This window comes from Podarcis melisellensis, assembly GCF_964234715.1.
Source record: "Podarcis melisellensis genome assembly, chromosome: 14".
Taxonomy (NCBI): domain Eukaryota; kingdom Metazoa; phylum Chordata; class Lepidosauria; order Squamata; family Lacertidae; genus Podarcis; species Podarcis melisellensis.
This window is the reverse complement of record NC_138546.1, coordinates 9551977-9569960: the sequence shown is the minus strand read 5'-3', so window position 1 is coordinate 9569960 and position 17984 is coordinate 9551977. Positions and strand designations below refer to the sequence as shown.

The window sequence follows — 17984 nt, the reverse complement described above, 5'->3', positions numbered from 1 at the left end:
CACCAATTTAGGGAAGGCTGCCATTAGAGAGATTAAATTTCAGTGCTTAGGGCATTGATGGAACTGGCACGAAACTTCCTCTGAATTTGCCCCATTGTGTGGATTCCGCCTAGGATTAAACTGAATGGCATGAGTCATAATAGCTAACTGGGAAACGGAGGAAACTATCCTGACTGAATTTATTCACTTCTCACTTTTTAATTAAGCCTCTTATTTGCAATGTCCCCCTTTGAAGTTAAATATAAATGTATTTTTCTTTTTTTAAGAGAGTGGGCTAAAATCCTTCTCACAGTTATATTTGAGTTTAAAGTCTGGGAACTGGCTGGTGTGCCCAAACCTGGCTGTATACACTATACTGTACCTTTAAATCACATGCAAAGCACATTCTTTCCCTCAAAGAATTCTGGGCTTTGTAGTTTACCCATCATAGAGCTACAACTCTCAGCAACCTAACTTAACAAACCACGGTTCCCAGAATCCTTTGAGGGAAAGAAACATGCCTTGAATGTGCTTTAAATACATGGTGTGTACACACAACACAGAAAATCCCCGTGCATCTGCTTCAAATTCATTCCAGTTTTCTGCAGTTGCAGGACGGCCTCGCATCTGATGTTGCATATGGGACAGCCAGGTGTGTTTTCAGAAAACAGCCTCTTAGGTTAACTGGAGAGAGCAGGTAGGCCAGGTTCAGCTTGTAGAGCCAAAAAAATATTCCCCACCCCAGGCCAACCTAGTTCTCAGCTGCCTACAAGATGGGAATGCAGATAGGAAGCCCACAAACAGGATCTGAGTGTGACAATGCTTTCCCCACTTGTGATTCCCATTAAGTGGTACACAAATTAACAAAGGCATTTTTAACCCAAATTGGTGTTGTCTCTTGTCTTCTTCTTTGGTGATGTACGAGCGGCCATCCTAGTTTGTCTCCCGCTCTCTGTGTTTTTAGATAGTAGGGGACTTCTTTAAAAAAAACCAAAACCAACATCCAGCTGACTTATAGTTTATGAACAGCTATTTCATATTATTTAAATGTGTTGCTAGTGAATTTTTATCTTTATATGATCTTTCATGAAGCTTTAGCTGTTGCTGACTTTACAGTGAAAATGTCTGTAAGATCTAATTTGTTCCATTTTGGTTCTCTCCTCTTTTAATTAGCTTTGATTTGTTTTTGACAGAAAGGTAGGATGTCGAGCACAATTCAAAGTGTTGGTGCTGACCTTTAAAGCCCTAAACGGCCTCAGTCCAGTATACCTGAAGGAGCGTCTCCACCCCCATCTTTCTGCCCAGGCACTTAGGTCCAGCGCCGAGGGCGTTCTGGCGGTTCCCTCGCCAGGCAGAGGGCCTTCTTGGTAGTGGCACCTGCCCTGTGGAATGCTCTCCCACCAGATGTCAAAGAGAAAAACAACTACCAGACTTTTAGAAGACATCTGAAGGCAGCCCTGTTCAGGGAAGCTTTTAATGTTTAACAGACCATTGTATTTTAATATTTTGTTGGAAGCCGCCCAGAGTGGAATTAATAATAATAATAATAATAATAATAATAATAATAATATTGCTGTTTACTCTGACTACAGCATGCTCCAACAACTGGTGTTTGTAGCTGAGTATGCATGATGTGAGCTACACAATCCACATGCACCCTGTATTTCCCGATAAATGATCAGGTTTGATGAAATTTCCCACAAACCAGCTTAAACACAAGTTGAAAATGCAAGCCACAGATAAGCTGAAGTGTGTACAGTTTGGACTCCCATTGCACATGTGCAGATGACAGCTTCCTAGAATAGGATTTCAGAGGAGTACAGGGAAACAAATCAGGTAATGCACCCAGGTCAGGGCCCAAACCTGAGTCCTAAGGGCAGCTCCTGGTGATGTCATGGGGATGGGCCCTGGAGACGGAGGTTAATTGGGAGAGGGGAGCAGAGGAAGGCATATCCCCCAGCGTGTACATGCTATAATTTGGAGCCAGCTTCTGAGCTGAAGCTTGCAAGCTGCATGCACCGCTTTCTTAATAAAGTCACTCTTGGAGATTCAAGCCCTTCACCTGCCACCTGGAGGGGGCCAGGCGAACCTGAAGACTTCAGCTCAGACCTGGAGGGCTGGCAGCCCTAGGTACAGCAAGTGCAAATGTAACTTGAAATGCAGGGGTGGGGACAGCAGACAGACGACCTCACCGTGTTTTAAGCTGCTAATGTGTACACATGCCAAGTCACTTGCTGTCTCGCTTCCCTAAAGAGGCACTCGGCCAGCCTCTTGCCTCTCATTGTGTGTCTCTTGTGTGCATTCTTTGGAGAGCGCCCTTGACAGCAAAGAATTTCTGGAATGGAAGTGGGTGGGGAATATGAAAACCACCCAGTATGTGCCGTGCTATTTACTCATGCAGCTCATTTACGAGTCCTTTTCCTGCAAGGCCACCTGACCTTCTCCCTGCTCCTGTTAAATCACAAACAAGGGAAGGTTCTGTTGGCTGAATCTCAAGGAAGCATGAATGACGTGTGGGCATGTTTTTCAAGCTCAGGGTGGAAGGGGGAGACGGAGGAAAATTTTTGTCTTCTTCCGAGTCATCACACACCAACACTCAAAGGCTGGCAGTGTAGGAACGTAGAGCTTATTTATAACCTGAGCCTCATATCAAAGCCTTTCTGGGATGGTCATAGTATGATGTTGGAACACCTGCTTTGCATGCAGAAGGTCCATGGTTTCATCCCTGGCATCTCCAGGTAGGACAGGGAAATACGGTAGTCCCAGTTTGAAACCCTGGAGAGCCATTGCAGAAAATAGCGAGCTTAGAGGAACCAGTTGGTTGACCTGGTATAAGGCAGCTTCCTAAGTAGAAGTCCAGATGCAACCTGGGCTGGTGCCAACACCTGCCCTCCTTGAGCAGCTGACCGGGTGTCAGGAGCCAGTCACATGACCAGCAATAAAAAACATGGTGTCAGTGCTCTTCACTCTTCACAGAGCAAGCCTAGTGATCCTAGCATCTCTTCCCAGTAGGTCTTGCTCCAATGAAGCAGTTGCAAGGACTGAAGGTCCCTGCCTTTCCCCACTCTGCAAGACTCTTCCCCTCCAGGGTCTTTCCCAAACAGTCTCCCTGCTAGGAACTCCCTGGATACTTCAGGGAGAATCCTGCCCCATCACTGCCTCTTGCCCCCTCTCCAGCCCTCCTCTTCTGCCTCTGAGTCTGGGTTTGCAGATGTTCTTGAACCACAACTCCCATCATCCCTGGCCGCGGGCCATGCTGGCTAGGAATGATGGGAGTTGTAGTCCAACGACACCTGGGAACCCAAGTTTGAGGAAGGCTGACCTAATGCCTCACCTGGAAGCACCTTGGCTGTCTTGAAACTCACAGCTCAAACAAGTCCCATGCCACCTTGTGATTAAACCATCAAACGACACTATCTGTGCAACACCCAAGACTTCTATACCGCTGGTGAGTTAAGCTTAGGATCCATCATAGGTGATGAACATTCTTTCCCTCAGGCTCATGCCCAAAACATAATGAAGACCCCATCAAACTATGCTTTCAAAACAGTAACATTCCACTTTAAACAGTCATGACTTCCCTCAAAGAATCCTGGGAGATGTAGTTTGTTAACAGGGTTGGCGCAGGGCACTTTGGCGCCTGAAATGAACCACAGTACAGGCAACTCCCCCTTTGCACACATTTGACATGTACGCAATTGCCAACATGTGCACTGCTTTTTGGCCCCGAAACAGAGTGGGCCATGACCCGGAACACAATGGGGAGTTGCCTGCATAGCACCCCACCAGGGAAAATGGGGGTGAATGAAGATCTACACTGGGAACAAGGGCAAGAATAAAATCAGCCTTACCTGATGGTTGAAGTGGGAATCAAAAGGGGGTGGGTGAGGGAGGAAGGGGCCTGCTTGGAAGCATGCCAGCAGCCCCCAAATATGTTCCTTAGAGGCTGGCTCTTCAGATCCCGCCGCCCAAGGCAGTCACCTCACCTTGCCTAATTGGTGGGCCGCCCCTGTTTTGCTAAGGGGTGCTGAGAGCCATCAGGAGACCCCCTAACTCCCCTTCCCAGAATGGTTTAGTGATCAATCCCTCTTGCCAGGGAACTCAGGGACTTGTAGCTGTGGGAGGGGAATAGGGGTCTCCTAGGGTTGCCATGGAGGGACGCGGGTGGCGCTGTGGGTAAACCACAGAGCCTAGGACTTGCCGATCAGAAGGTCGGCAGTTCGAATCCCTGCGATGGGGTGAGCTCCCGTTGCTTAGTCCCTGCTCCTGCCAACCTAGCATTTCAAAAGCACGTCAAAGTGCAAGTAGATAAATAGGTACCGCTCTGGCGGGAAGGTAAACGGTGTTTCCGGGCGCTGCTCTGGTTCGTCAGAAGCGCTTAGTCATGCTGGCCACATGACCCGGAAGCTGTACGCTGGCTCCCTCAGCCAATAAAGCGAGATGAGCGCCGCAACCCCAGAGTCGGCCACGACTGGACCTAATGGTCAGGGGTCCCTTTACCTTTACCTAGGGTTGCCATATGTCTGTGAAAACCTGAGCATATCCTCTTTTTGGGGGCCAACATGCCCATCCGAGTTGATGTTTACATTTTAAAGGAAATGTCCGGGTTTTGGAGGGCTCAGGTTCCGGCTCGTGCTGCTCTGCACATCATGGCCGTTGCCAGCCAAAGAGGTGCATGCGCCAACAGGGGCGGCTCTTCAAGATATGGCAACCCTATGACCTAACGATGCTCAGCCACCCTTAACAAACTACAGTTCCCAGGACTTGGGGTGGGGGGAGCCATTACCATTTAGAGAGATCTAATATTGCTTTAAGTCAGGCTTCCTCAAACTCAGAGGTTTTGAGACTACAATTCCCATCATCCCTGACCACTGGTCCTGCTAGCTAGGAATTATGGGAGTTGTAGGCCAAAAACATCTGGAGGGCTGAGGCTGAGGAAGCCTGCTTTAAATGTACAGTACAGTGGTTCTTGGAGGAAAAGGGTGGGATAGAAATGAACAAATGATCAATAAAGTAAATAAAAGAGGCATCTCTTTTACCATGTTATTTATTCCCTGGATTATATGCTTAGCCTTTCGCTGCAGGTAGTTGTGGTGGGGCTCTCAGGAGTGAACCAAAGTGGGGGATTCCTCCCAGTAAAGATACCTCAGTTTCAGAGAAGGGACCTCCCTCAGGACCACAGCAAGGTGAAAATGGGTTAAACTCCCCTGCTACCTGCTTACCTGCTGCAGCCCAGATACCTGTCAAACCTTCCCTGCAGCAGAGGCTTATATTATTGGTGTATTTGCCTGTTAGGTGCAAAAGACGCATTTAACATTGGTGGGAGGGGCCTGCAATCTCTCATTGTTTCCTCCCAGGTGGTGGGTACTCCTTTAATCCATGGCACAGATTAGCAGCCTAACAGCTTCCTTTCCACACCTTCCTTTCCTACTGAAATGAATAACTTCTCCGCCCACGCATGCTGTCCTAACGTCTCCTCCCCGCCCTTTCATTCTTCTCATAAGGCTTCTCTTTTCCTGTCCACCTTCTTACCCAATTCCACCCTTCGAGATAAGAGGGAGTTAAGACACACACAGAGAGGCCAGATTGCATTTGGATCCCTATTTCCCCCCAGTGCATGTAGGGCAGGCATGGCCAAACTTGGTGCTCCAGCTGTTTTCGGACTACAATTTCCATCATCCCTGACCACTGGTCCTGTCAGCTAGGATGATGGGAGTTGTAGTCCCAAAACAGCTGGAGGGCCAAGTTTGGCCATGCCTGGTGTAGGGTGTTGCCAGCTCAGGAGCACACCAAACCCTGAGATTTCAGGGCCCAAACATGAAGGAGGAGGAGGAGGAGTTTGGATTTGATATCCCGCTTTATCACTACCCTAAGGCGTCTCAAAGCGGCTAACATTCTCCTTTCCCTTCCTCCCCCACAACAAACACTCTGTGAGGTGAGTGGGGCTGAGAGACTTCAGAGAAGTGTGACTAGCCCAAGGTCACCCAGCAGCTGCAGGTGGAGGAACGGGGAAGCGAACCTGGTTCACCAGATTATGGGTGTACCGCTCTTAACCACCACACCACACTGAGAGCTAGGGGTGGCCTCTGGTGATGCAGCAGCATAGCGTGGGTTGCTGGGACCCAGGGTGGGCAAGTTGCAACCGCCACCTGAGCTCACCGCCACTAGAGCTTGCACAGGGGAGGGCCCAACCAGCCAGTGCAACCTTTGGCAGGGAATCCCTCCAACATCCTCAGAGAGGAGCACTAGGTGAGCCATGCTGGGGCCCCTCGCCCGCCTCATTCTGGGGTCCACACCTGTTCATCATGAACCTGAGTTGCTCTGCTGCCTTTTCCAGAATGGGGCGGGGATCCCCATGGAAGCCAGTACCTGCGTGAGGGCTCCTGGTTGTGCCCTCTCTGTGAACTGGCCTTAGATCCATGGACACCGTTTTCATAAATAATAAAACACAGACCTACAATTCCCAGCACCCTGAACAAACTACAGTTCCCAGGATTCCCTGTGACAGCTAATGTGGCATCAAAGTGCTAAGGAATGTGTGGCATGGATGTGACTCTTGCCCGCCACACAATGTTAAGCTGGAACAAGAATCCCTTTTGATAACTCATCCTGCTCTGGAAGTTCCAGATTCCAAGCTTGGGTGGTTCTCCGCAGATAATGCTGCCACTTGTAGTTCCCTGGTTCACCACATGGGGCAGCTTCCTGACGACAGCAATGTAGCACTTCTATCTTGCACGATGCACGATGCACCGTACGAACATTTGGGTGAAACTCTTAATGGACTGTTTTAATGCACTGTGGGATTATTCTGCTGTAGACGAATGGGATGGGATACACATGGTTGTAATGTGGCTGAGTTCTGCAGCAGTTAGCTTTTATGGTGCCCCATGGTGGTACATCTGGAGATAACACATTTTCCCTAAATACAAATTTCCCTAAATTCCCAAACTCCCCCACCCACACCCCCTCCATGGACCACATGAAAATTATTGATTTTTCTGACTTGGTGCAACAAGACAACTAGCTTCCTGAGTTTTTTTTTTATAAAAAAATCCCCTCCCAGAACAGATTCTGTTCCTGAAATAGGAAAACACCATCACATAATTTGGGATTGCCCTCTTCTCGATACTCATCGCAGAGATCTCCTAGGGACTGCCTTGCAGCTCAAAATATTGATTTACAAAGAGTCTGTCATCCAATATTTGTCGAGGGATGATACTACAAAGATTGTTTCGGGGTACTTAGCCAAGATCTTTAAAGCTAAATCTAACATTTCCTGATTTATTCAATGGTGGCTATGTAGTCTTTTATATATTGCATGTGTTTGGATTATCAATGCATTTGGATGACTTTGGATGATTTTACTGGTTTAACTTATGCCAACGAAGGCTAGTAGCAGCAGCTAGCTTCCTGTTTTCCTGGCAGCCTCTTGCCAAACCTCAGAGGGCAAGGGCGCAGAAGAAGCAAGACCTCGGATGCTGAAACACAGCATGCCAGTGGTAACCCAGTGCAGGGAAACCAACTTTTCTTTTGAAATCTTTTAAGATAACATTTTAGTTTTCTGTTATGTTGCTTTGACTGTATGCTCTATATTTGACTTTCTTCAGATTGTTTTATTTATGTTTTATTGATTTAATATGCTGAAAACTGCTTTGCTGTAAACCACAGAGCCTAGGATTTGCCGATCAGAAGGTCGGCGGTTCGAATCCCCATGATGGGGTGAGCTCTCGTTGCTTGGTCCCAGCTCCTGCCAACCCAGCAGTTCAAAAGCACGTCAAAGTGCAAGTAGGTAAATAGGTACCACTGTGTTTTTGTGCGCTGCTCTGGTTCGCCAGAAGCGGCTTAGTCATGCTGGCCACATGACCTGGAATCTGTATGCTGGCTTCCTCAGCCAATAAAGTGAGATGAGCGCCGCAACCCCAGAGTCGGCCACAACTGGACCTAATGGTCAGGGGTCCCTTTACCTTTACCTAAACCGGTTTGAGATTTTTCTTAAAAATATAAAGCGGTACAGAAATTAAGAAACAACAACAGCAACAAAAAACTTGCAGGGGAAGAAGGTGACATGGATTCCTGGGGCACCCAGCCTTCCGCCTTGTGCACAGATCAGAGCTTCTCCACCGCGCAGCCGGTGACTGGGATTCCCTGCCGGGCTACCTGCGTATAAAAGGTAGAGCGGGGAAGGGGGCGTGGTCTAGCACAACCCCGCCCCTTCAGAGAAGGCAGCCAATGCGGTGGGCAGAACGCATGGTCCTGGGCGGGGCCGGGGCTCCTTTTATGCAGCTTCTCGCCTCCCCTCCTGCAGAGGCTGTTGCGCTTGATCCCTGCGAAGGGTGCGAGGCTGTTTGGACATGTCCTGGGTGCTGCCGGCGCGCGCCCTGCCCCGACGTCTCCCGCTGCCTCACCTGGGCGCCTAGCCGGATCTTCATCGGGCGGAACCCGCCAGGAAGCAGCGCTCTCTCTCCTCCGCCGATCCACGCAGCCAGAGAGAGAGAGAGCCATGTCCCTTCCGAAAGGTAAGAGGGGGATCTCGCGTGGGTCGCGCAAGAGCTCTTTTGCGCGCCAGGCGAAGGCCAACTGCTCGCTCCCCCGCGCTCCACCCCAATGCAAACTTCGGTGTTCAGAAACGGATGGCAGGAAATGTACAAGGCTCTAAACCGCCCAAAAAATTATTATTTTTTGCAAGGATAAGCAATGCAAGATCTCTTGCTGATCTCTCGCAAATGCGAAATGTTTGAGCGCACAAGTCAAATGGAATAATCTTGTGACTATAAATCTGGCCTAACGATAGCTCTGGCACTCCGAGAACGGGATCTTCCAGATTGTGCCCTCTTCCCTTTAAAACCGAAAGGTGGTCACACTGTCTTTTTTATTACCGGTATCTCTTACTGTTTTGTTTAACCGTTTTTAAAACGCGTTTTGAATTCATTGGTGAGAATGAGATCGGTTGTTCCCGAACTTCTTTGAATGCGTTTTATTTTCAGTCCTTATTATGCCAGTGCAATGTCTTGAGAACAGTGTTGAAAGGCAATTTGCCAGTACTATTAATTAGGTGATTATTAATGGTTTTTTGGTACAGTAATATCTGGAAGGTGGCTTGCCAGGAGCGTGATTGGTGCAGAATCGGAATCACCTCTTTAGGTGTCAAATCTGAGTGTATTTTTCAGTCAAAAATTGTATCGAGGTCTCTGTAATCCACTGTGGGTGCAAACAGGTGTGCCCACACAGTGGATTGTATTTTATGATGGATGTATTCTTTTTTGCTTGTAAACTGCACCAGTGTGAAAGTGTTGTTGTTGTTTAGTCGTTTAGTCATGTAATCCCCACTCTGCCCAGTGTGTTGCATTGGACAAGGAATACCGCTTTTCTGGCAAGCTATTCAAAAGTGGAGTGATGCTAGACATCTTTTTGAATAAAGAAAATAAACAGGGCACTGAGTCAGCTAAAGAATTGTATTGTATCATGGAATATTGGTGGTACATAGCCTTCCTTCTCCCCACCCCAAACTCACCCCGAGTTACGGTACATATTTTGGGGTCACACTAGTGTGCGAGGGTCGTTCAACGTAGTGAAGAAATTGAATTTAAAAAGGTGCTTCTGTATAAAAATTTGTATGGCCAATATTTATTTATTTGGAAGTTTGCGTCCTGCCTTTCTTTGAGAAATAGACTTGATGTAGTTTACAGAAGAAGGAAAAAAGGCATAAAATATGTTCATGAAACAGCTCGGATGGCTAAGAAACACGTTCACGGTTTAAACCTAAGAGCAGGGTTTGAAAAACCAGTTAAGCATAAAAATACAGATGTTGCTAAATTATTGGTGAAATTAAAAACAGCTTGTCTGAAACTTGACAGAGGGAGCCAAGCAATCCTCTCTATAACATGTAAATTATTACGTTTATCTCCCCCAGTTCCTTCGAGGAGCTCAAGGTGGTGTATTCTGTTTTGTGTTATAAGTAATGCGTATCTTATAAATGTGTGTGTTGTCTTTATCTGTGCATATAAACATGAGGGGCAGTGTGGTGCAGCAGTTAGAGCATTGGCCCACCACAAGGTTCTTTGCACCTGGCCTTGGAGGGTTGTTTGTGAAGATAAAGTGGTTGAGTTCCTTAAGAGGTTGGGTGGCATAATGATGGTATAAGGTACAAATGTATGGAGAAACCAGAAGGCCTTGCCTGCCCTTATGAGCTTCACAGGCAGTTCTTCCCCTGTGCCGCGCCACTTCTTTCTACAGATGTTTCATATTTCTGCTCTTATCATCACAGGCTGTGTGAGCTTCGCTCTGTGTCATCCAGCAGCTCTGAGCTGTAACTCAGCCTTGGTGGGATGGGCAGATAGTGTCATACTTTTGTTTTGGAACACTTGCTCACGTTTCTGTTTCCAAATCTTTGTCCTCTTTGCGTGGGATCTGGCTGCTTGTTGTCGACTGCCTGAACTCTGTCCAAGAGGCAAGATATTGCACAGCTCCTGTGGTCCTCGCCGCATGTCGGAGGACGCAGGGCAGAATAAGAGTCCTGCTGGGGAAAGGTCCTAGCTCACTGGTAGAGATTCCGCCTTGCATGCAGAAGGTCACGGGTTCAATTCCTGGCCAGGTAGGGTTGAGAATGTTGCCTGCCAGTGTGGTGTAGTGGTTAAGAGTGGTAGTCTCGTAATCTGGGGAACCGTCTCCGCTCCTCCACATGCAGCTGCCGGGTGACCTTGGGCCAGTCACACTTCTCTGAAGTCTCTCAGCCCCACTCACCTCACAGAGTGTTTGTTGTGGGGGAGGAAGGGAAAGGAGAATGTTAGCCACTTTGAGACTCCTTAAAGGGAGTGAAAGGTGGGATATCAAATCCAAACTCTTCTTCTCCTTCTTCTGCCTGAATCCCTGGAGAGGTGCTGCTGGTAATTGTAGACCAGCAATGTCCAACCGGGCGACCACGATCGACAGGTAGATCGCCAGGGTTATCCAGGTCGATTGCAGGAGTAAAAAAAGAGATTGCCCGGTTGTTCCTGAGCAATGGCGACGCATCCTGCCCCTGCTGTGAAAGCTTTAACTCCCTTAGTAGGTGGCAGAGTGGGAGAAGGAGTGAGGACTGCTGTACTGTTGTGATTGATGGTCTGACACCTTTCCCAAAAAAAAGCTCAACTCTGGTCTCTTCCCCCGAGGAAAGCTCAACAGTTGTGGGCAATGACAATGAGTAGATCACATTATACTGGGAGTAGATCGCAGTCTCTATAGAGTAGGACGTGTCTGTTGTGGACGATAGATGTAGGTGGATAAAAACCAATGGTCTGATCTGGTATTAGGCAGCTTCCTGTCCTGGATTAAGTGGCTGGACAGCAGTACAGAGATAGAGGGCAAGATTCAGTCTGAATTCTTGCCACTGGCAACAAGGGATATGGGGAGATGCTTTAAAAGCCCCCAGCATGAACGCAAGTACCCCTGTGGCTCTGCAGAGGTGGAGTCTGTGGCCCGTGTCCTCCTGTCCTGGACAACATCTTTATCAAACCCCTTATTTGGAAGATTCAGCTGCCCCCAAATGCTCCAGCCCGGCAGCTGACTGGCACTTGTTCCAGAGAGCATAGAATTGTAGAGCTGGAAGAGAGCGCACGTAGATAACCTCGCCCAACCCCCTGCAGTGCAGGAATCTTTTGCCCTCTGTGCGGCTTGAACCCACAAGCCTGAGATTAAGAGTCTCGTGCTGTACCAGCTGGGCTACCCCAGGTCATGAAAACAACTGCACAATTCAAAGTGTTGCTTATGACCTCCGAAGCCCTATATGACTTGGGCCCGGGCTCTCTGAGAGAATGTGCCTCCCTATATATGAACCTGCCTGGGTGTTAGGATCCTCGGTCAACCACCTTCTGTCGGTCCCATGAGCATCAGAAGCGCATGGTTGGCGGTGGCACGAAAGGGAGCCTTTTCCCGTGGCCCCAACTTGGTGGAATTCCCTCCCAGGAGACGTTAGACTAGCTCCCTCCTTGGCAGGCTGAGACTGACTTATTCAGATGGCCCCAGTGTCCCAGGCCCTAAGGAGGTTAGATTGGCTTCAACCAGAGCCAGGGCCTTTTCAACTCTGGCTCCGGTCTGGTGGAACGCTCTGCCTCATCTGATTTCTTTCCGCAGGGCCTGTAAGACAGAGTTGTTCCGCCTGGCCTTTGGCTTGGAGCCAATTTGATTCCCTCCCCCTCTTTTTTTCCTTTCTCCTCCTCTGATGAGGCTGCATTTTAATATTTTAATGTTTCAATATTTTAATGTTGTATTTTAATCTTGTTTTTAAGTTGTATTCATTCAACTTGTTTTTATTATTGCTTGTTAGCCGCCCTGAGCCCGGCCTTGGCTGGGGAGGGCGGGGTATAAATAAAAATTATTATTATTATTATTAATGGAGGTGTGGGCTTTGGTCCTGAAGACATAAAATGGACAGACATTTCAATATACTATAAGATTATTTAGATTATTCATTCCTTTCGTCCGGGTTGGAGCATGGCCTGAGGGAGGGTCCCAAGGGCCAGGAAGACAGGTTGGGGGGGCCCCCCATCATTTATTTCCTGGGACTGAGGTTCAGCACCCTTGTCCTGCACCTAGAATTTCCAAGGCTGCTGAAGTGGTTTAATTCTAATTTTTTGGGGGAGGGGGGCGGAGAGGGGAAGGCCGCAAAATTTGGAAAACAGCTTGGTTTGTGCTGACACTGCAGTTAATTGTACAAAAAACATATACTGGCCTGCAATCCCGTGCCCATCGAATAAACCCCATTGAGCACAGTGGGAATTGTGTTTGACACTTTTGGCCAGGCAGCACACCTGAGCTGTGTGTGCCTATGTGTGTTCTGCTTAAGATAAAAATAAAAATTTAAATACAAGGGAATGTCCCTTTCTGGGATTACAGTTGGAACAAGAATACTTCGTTATTTGTTAATTCCCCACATCAAAGGCCGGGGAACCCTTTTAAGTACTCTGTTAATGACTACTGGGGTATGGCCCGCACGTTGTTTGCATAGTTAGGCATAATAGAGTAATTACTACTTGCGTAACTGGCAAGAAGAGAGAGACGGCTAGATACCGAAATGTTCTTTTTGTTTCGGTGTTTTCATTTGCCAGGCTTGCTTTATGGCAGGCTCATAAATAGCAGCTTGCCCGATTTGCCTGCGGTGGGTAAGAATCTCTTGCCTGCAAATGAACTGGGAGAATTTTGAAAATTGGAGGACAGTTGTCCATCACTGACTAACATAGGTATGTGTAGGCAGGCAGATGAGTCAACAAATATGTATGGGCAGGCAGGCAATGTTTTTCTGGTTGGGCTAAGTAACTTTGGTCCAAGGGTGAGGAACCTGTGGGCCTCTCCAGATGTTGATGGACTACAGCTCCCACAATCCCTGACCATGTTGCCTGGGGCTGATGGGAATTGGAGTCCAGGAACATCTGGAGCAGAGCTTTCCAAACTATGTGTCATGACATGTTAGTGTGTTCTAGGTGTGTCACGCTCCCTGCACTCCTCCTGGAGCTGGAAAGGGGTTAGTTTAACCTCCAGTTTGCTAGTAAAACTGAATTATTGTGTTGCAAAATGATGCACGTCTAAAAAGTGTGTCACTGACACACAAAGTTTGGAAAGCTCTGATCTGGAGGGTCATAAGTTCCTCATCCCTGTATTAATGGACTTAATGTTCTACCACTAAGCTACTGTCTTGTGGAATAGAGTTTTGCTGGAGACAGCCAGAAGCTTTTGGAAATGCCTCAAAAGCTAGTGTGATAAAAGCAAGTGGTTGCTGTGTTGTAAAAATTGATCCTTAATATCCTTTCGGCACATACTTGGAGGCCTGTCATCGCCCACTTCCCTTTTGGCACGTTTGCAGAAATCTCTTTGGCGGGTGAGAACGCCCAAAGGTGACACAGGAAGTCACTTAATGAAGTGGGCTAATTTATTTGGATCCTTTTTTTAAAAAACAAACCCTTTAAACGACTCCAAAACCACTTTGTATTATGTGGGTTTTTAAATAAGTTGGAAATGGAAAGCTGTAGGGTCATTGTGCCATTTATTTTTTTTAAAGGTGTGTGTATCTGCTTATCTTACTTGCCAAACTGCAAAATGAACAGAAAGTGGTTTGCAGCAATAGAATATTTGGTCAATATATTAAAAACTATACATTAAGGTTACCAGACCTCCAGTTCTGACTAGTCTCCAGGTTTGCCTTCCCCTGACAGGCGGACGGCTTGAATGTTCAGGTGGGTGAAAATGCCTTTAATAGAGTAAAAGAATATTAAGAAGCTTATGCATGTTGTTTGCGAGCGTTAGCTCGGCAGGACTTGGCTGCAAATTATACCATAGAACCTCTGGGAGACCTGTCCTCCTCTGTTCCCCTCTCCCAATTAACCTCCATCTCCATGGCCTGTCCGTGGAAGAGCATGATGAGCCCCAAGTAGAATTAAATGACAGAAATCCTGATGCGCAGGTGTCTCACCACTGATGGGGGTTACATTCCTAGGTACCACATGTGTACGTGAAATCGTGTATAGTGGGGAACACCATCTAAAAAGCCGAACTCGGTCCAAAATCCACTGCCCCAAACTCCACCTGCAGCCAATCGGAATCTGAGTCAGACTTTCGGGTTCCAAAGAATGTTTGCAAACAGGAACACTCATTTCTGGGTCTGCGGCATTCGGGAGCCAAAGCATTCAACTCTCAAGGCGTTCGCAAACCAAAGTACAACTGTATTAACATCACATACAAAAGCCACCTGCATGACCTTGTGTTAACCGAGCATATAAAGACATGCAGCGACCTGGGCTGTTTCTCACATAAACATGCAACAGGTTGTCAAAGAAAAGATAGCTGCCAGTATGCTCTTTCTGTGAGCTAATCCATGGTCAGTCCTAGTTCAGGGGTGAGGAACCTGTGGCTTTGCCACTGTTGCTGGATCAATATATTTCTGTCCGTTGCCCAAGGGGCTGACAGGAATTGTTGTCAGTTACGTGTGCATTCCTATATGGGTCTACTCGGAAGTAAGCCCCATTAATGGAATTGGGTTATTATTGGGTTAATGGAATGATGATGATAATAATAATAATAAAGATAAGTATAATTATTATAAATAATAATGGGTTAATGGAATAATGGTTTAATGGACTCAATGGAAGTTTTTATAGGATTGCACTGGACTTTATTGGATGCTCACCCATAAGAAAACACTACTTTGGGCTATTATGAATAAAAAACTGTAATATATTTGTATATTAATTTATACAGCAAACTTCTTTTTATTCTAAGTATCCAATCTTCTCCAACTTAAAGCAGCAGAATATTTTCTTGGAGAAGCAACATAAATAAAATAAAAGTTTAAAATAAAGTATAAATAAATATTATTATTAGTATTATTATTATAACTGGATGTGATCAAAGTATGGTCCTTTCAACGGCTATTATCTGTTAGCTTTGCATACTGTATCTTGTGCTGCTGCTTGCGTGTGTGTGTGTGTGTGTGTGTGTGTGTTTGCTTAACCTCATGTGGAAAGGATGTTGGAGAATTATCACCTGTGCAGGTGAGTGAGCCTGGAAGGCATCGCTGGCTCGTCAGGTGCCTTTACAGGTGAGCGTGATGACAAGGAACTTGGATAATCTTTTCAAAACATAGGAAGCTGCCTTATACCTGAGTCAGACCATTGGTCCATGTAGGTCAGTATTGTCTACACTGACTGGCAGGAGCTCTCAAGGGTTTCAGGCAAGAGTCCCTCCCAGCCCTATGTGGAGACGTCAGAGATTTAACCTGGGCCCCTTCTGCCTGCATAGCAAATGCTTTACTACAGAGCCCTATGGAGGGAAATTATATTTTCAACACAGTTGCTGGAAGTTTTGAGGTGAATTTAGAAAGGGGTTTTGTGTTAATTGTGTTTTTGGGGAGTACAGTGTTAGCTCGGGTTAAGTACTTAATTCGTTCCGGAGGTCCGTACTTAACCTGAAACTGTCCTTAACCTGAAGCACCACTTTAGCTAATGGGGCCTCCTGCTGCTGCCGCGCCACCAGAGCCCGATTTCTGTTCTTATCCTGAAGCAAACTTCTTAACCTGAAGCACTATTTCTGGGTTAGCGGAGTGTGTAACCTGAAGCGTATGTAACCCGAGGTACCACTGTATTTTAAATACGTAGCGGCATTATATTACAAAGTACTATTATTTTTATTTTTTGTTCACCTCCTTTTGGCAACTCCTGCAGCCAAGCTGATGCCAAACGTATTGCTCTGCTTTCCTTTTCATTTAAATATACGGTATTTTATTCAATTCTCACAGATTTCACATATAATTCCATTATGTAATGCATTTGTACCTCAGAAGTCGAACAGAATTCATTCTGGAAGTCCGTTCGACTTCTGGAATGTTCGACTTTCAAATCACGGCTTCCGATTGGCTGTAGGAAGCTCCTGCAGCCAATCGGAAGCCGTGGAAGCCCCGTCAGATGTTCAGTTTCCGAAAGAACGTTCGAAAACTGGAACACTCGCTTCCGGTTTTTGATCCTTCAGTAGCCGGAACGTTTGACTCCCAAGGCATTGGGGATCCAAGTGTGGCGCTCACACAGGGCTCCCGGACGTTTCACCACTTTATTTCTCACTGCTACCACCCAGGCCCAGTCAGGGTTATATTGGAACATAAACTTCTGTTTATTCATTGCAGTTTAACAAGCGTGTGGTTTCATAAATGGTCTTAGTCAATTACAATCATGGGCTGCCTATCCAGACCTATAACTTCCGCTACCTCCTCTCACTCACTAAACCACCTCTCAGATATTTACTTGTCTTCCTAGCTCCTAACTGTTCCTGACTCAGCTTATTTACAACTACAATTCTTTCTTTTATCAACTTCTTATCTTGTTTTCCAATTCTCCCCCTCCCTCTTTGCTGCACCCCATCTTCCCTCTTTTGTATCAGAATCACAGTACAATAATTTCTAAATCTTTCCGTTGCTCACAATTCAAATCCTGCTTGCGCATTCATCATATTATAATATCCCTCTAAATGCACTGCTTTCTTTTGGACCACATCAGCAAGACCAAGTGGGGTGTCTTGTTGTTTTAGCAGCCCAGGACCTCTATAATAATTTAATAATAATAACAATAATTTTATTATTTATACCCTGCCCATCTGGCTGGCTTTCCCCAGCCACTCTGGGGGGCTTGCAGCAAAATATAGAAATGTAATAAAACGTCAAACATTTAAAACTTCCTGATACGAACAGGGCTGCCTTCCATATACACTGCTGAGGTTTGCGCCCGGGACAAACAGATGTCAACAGCAAATTCTGTCCCACCATTCTTCCATCCTGGAACTCAAATCAGCAAACCTCCTGTTCTGATATGGTCACCCACCCAGATACTGACCAGAAGCAGACCTACTTTGCTTCTGCAGGCCCTCTCGCACCTTCAGACCAAAACCTAGGACCGTATTGTGAACTGCTGTGGTATATATTTGCAAGAATAATAATATACAGCTGTCTTAAAGCAGGCATAGCAAATATTGCACACCCTCCAGTTGTTGTTGGACTCCAATTCCCATCAGCCACTGCTAGCATAGCCCATGGTTGCACTCCGGAGGGGCCTCCACATTGGGCATCACTGCCATAAATGAATAAAAATCACTTCCTTCTGAATCCGGTTAAGCTCATGCATAAATGTTGGCCATCGCATCTTTATTAAGCCCTCGAGGAAAGGAAGTGAGCTTGAGTCAGGATGGAGGTTTCCGTTGTGTACTTTAGTGGTTGTTGTTGTTGTTTAGTCGTGTCCGACTCTTCGTGACCCCCTGGGCCAGAGCACGCCAGGCACTCCTGTCTTCCACTGCCTCCCGCAGTTTGGTCAAACTCACGTTGGTAGCTTCGAGAACACTGTCCAGCCATCTCGTCTTCTGTCGTCCCCTTCTCCTTGTGCCCTCCATCTTTCCCAACATCAGGGTCTTTTCCAGGGAGTCTTCTCTTCTCATGAGGTGGCCAAAGTATTGGACTCTCAGCTTCACGATCTGTCCTTCCAGTGAGCACTCAGGGCTGA

General features: G+C 46.8%; 1 protein-coding gene across 1 annotated transcript in view; it reads left to right on the top strand.

The window, feature by feature from the left end:
- The first annotated feature begins 8275 nt into the window (after window positions 1-8275).
- Window positions 8276-17984, top strand: part of MAP2K3 (mitogen-activated protein kinase kinase 3) — a 71582-nt gene continuing 61873 nt past the window's right edge. The window contains exon 1 of the mRNA XM_081889323.1: window positions 8276-8495. Within this exon, the coding sequence (XP_081745449.1) occupies window positions 8480-8495 (16 nt within the window). The 5' untranslated portion in view covers window positions 8276-8479. The remainder of the gene's footprint in view (window positions 8496-17984) is intronic.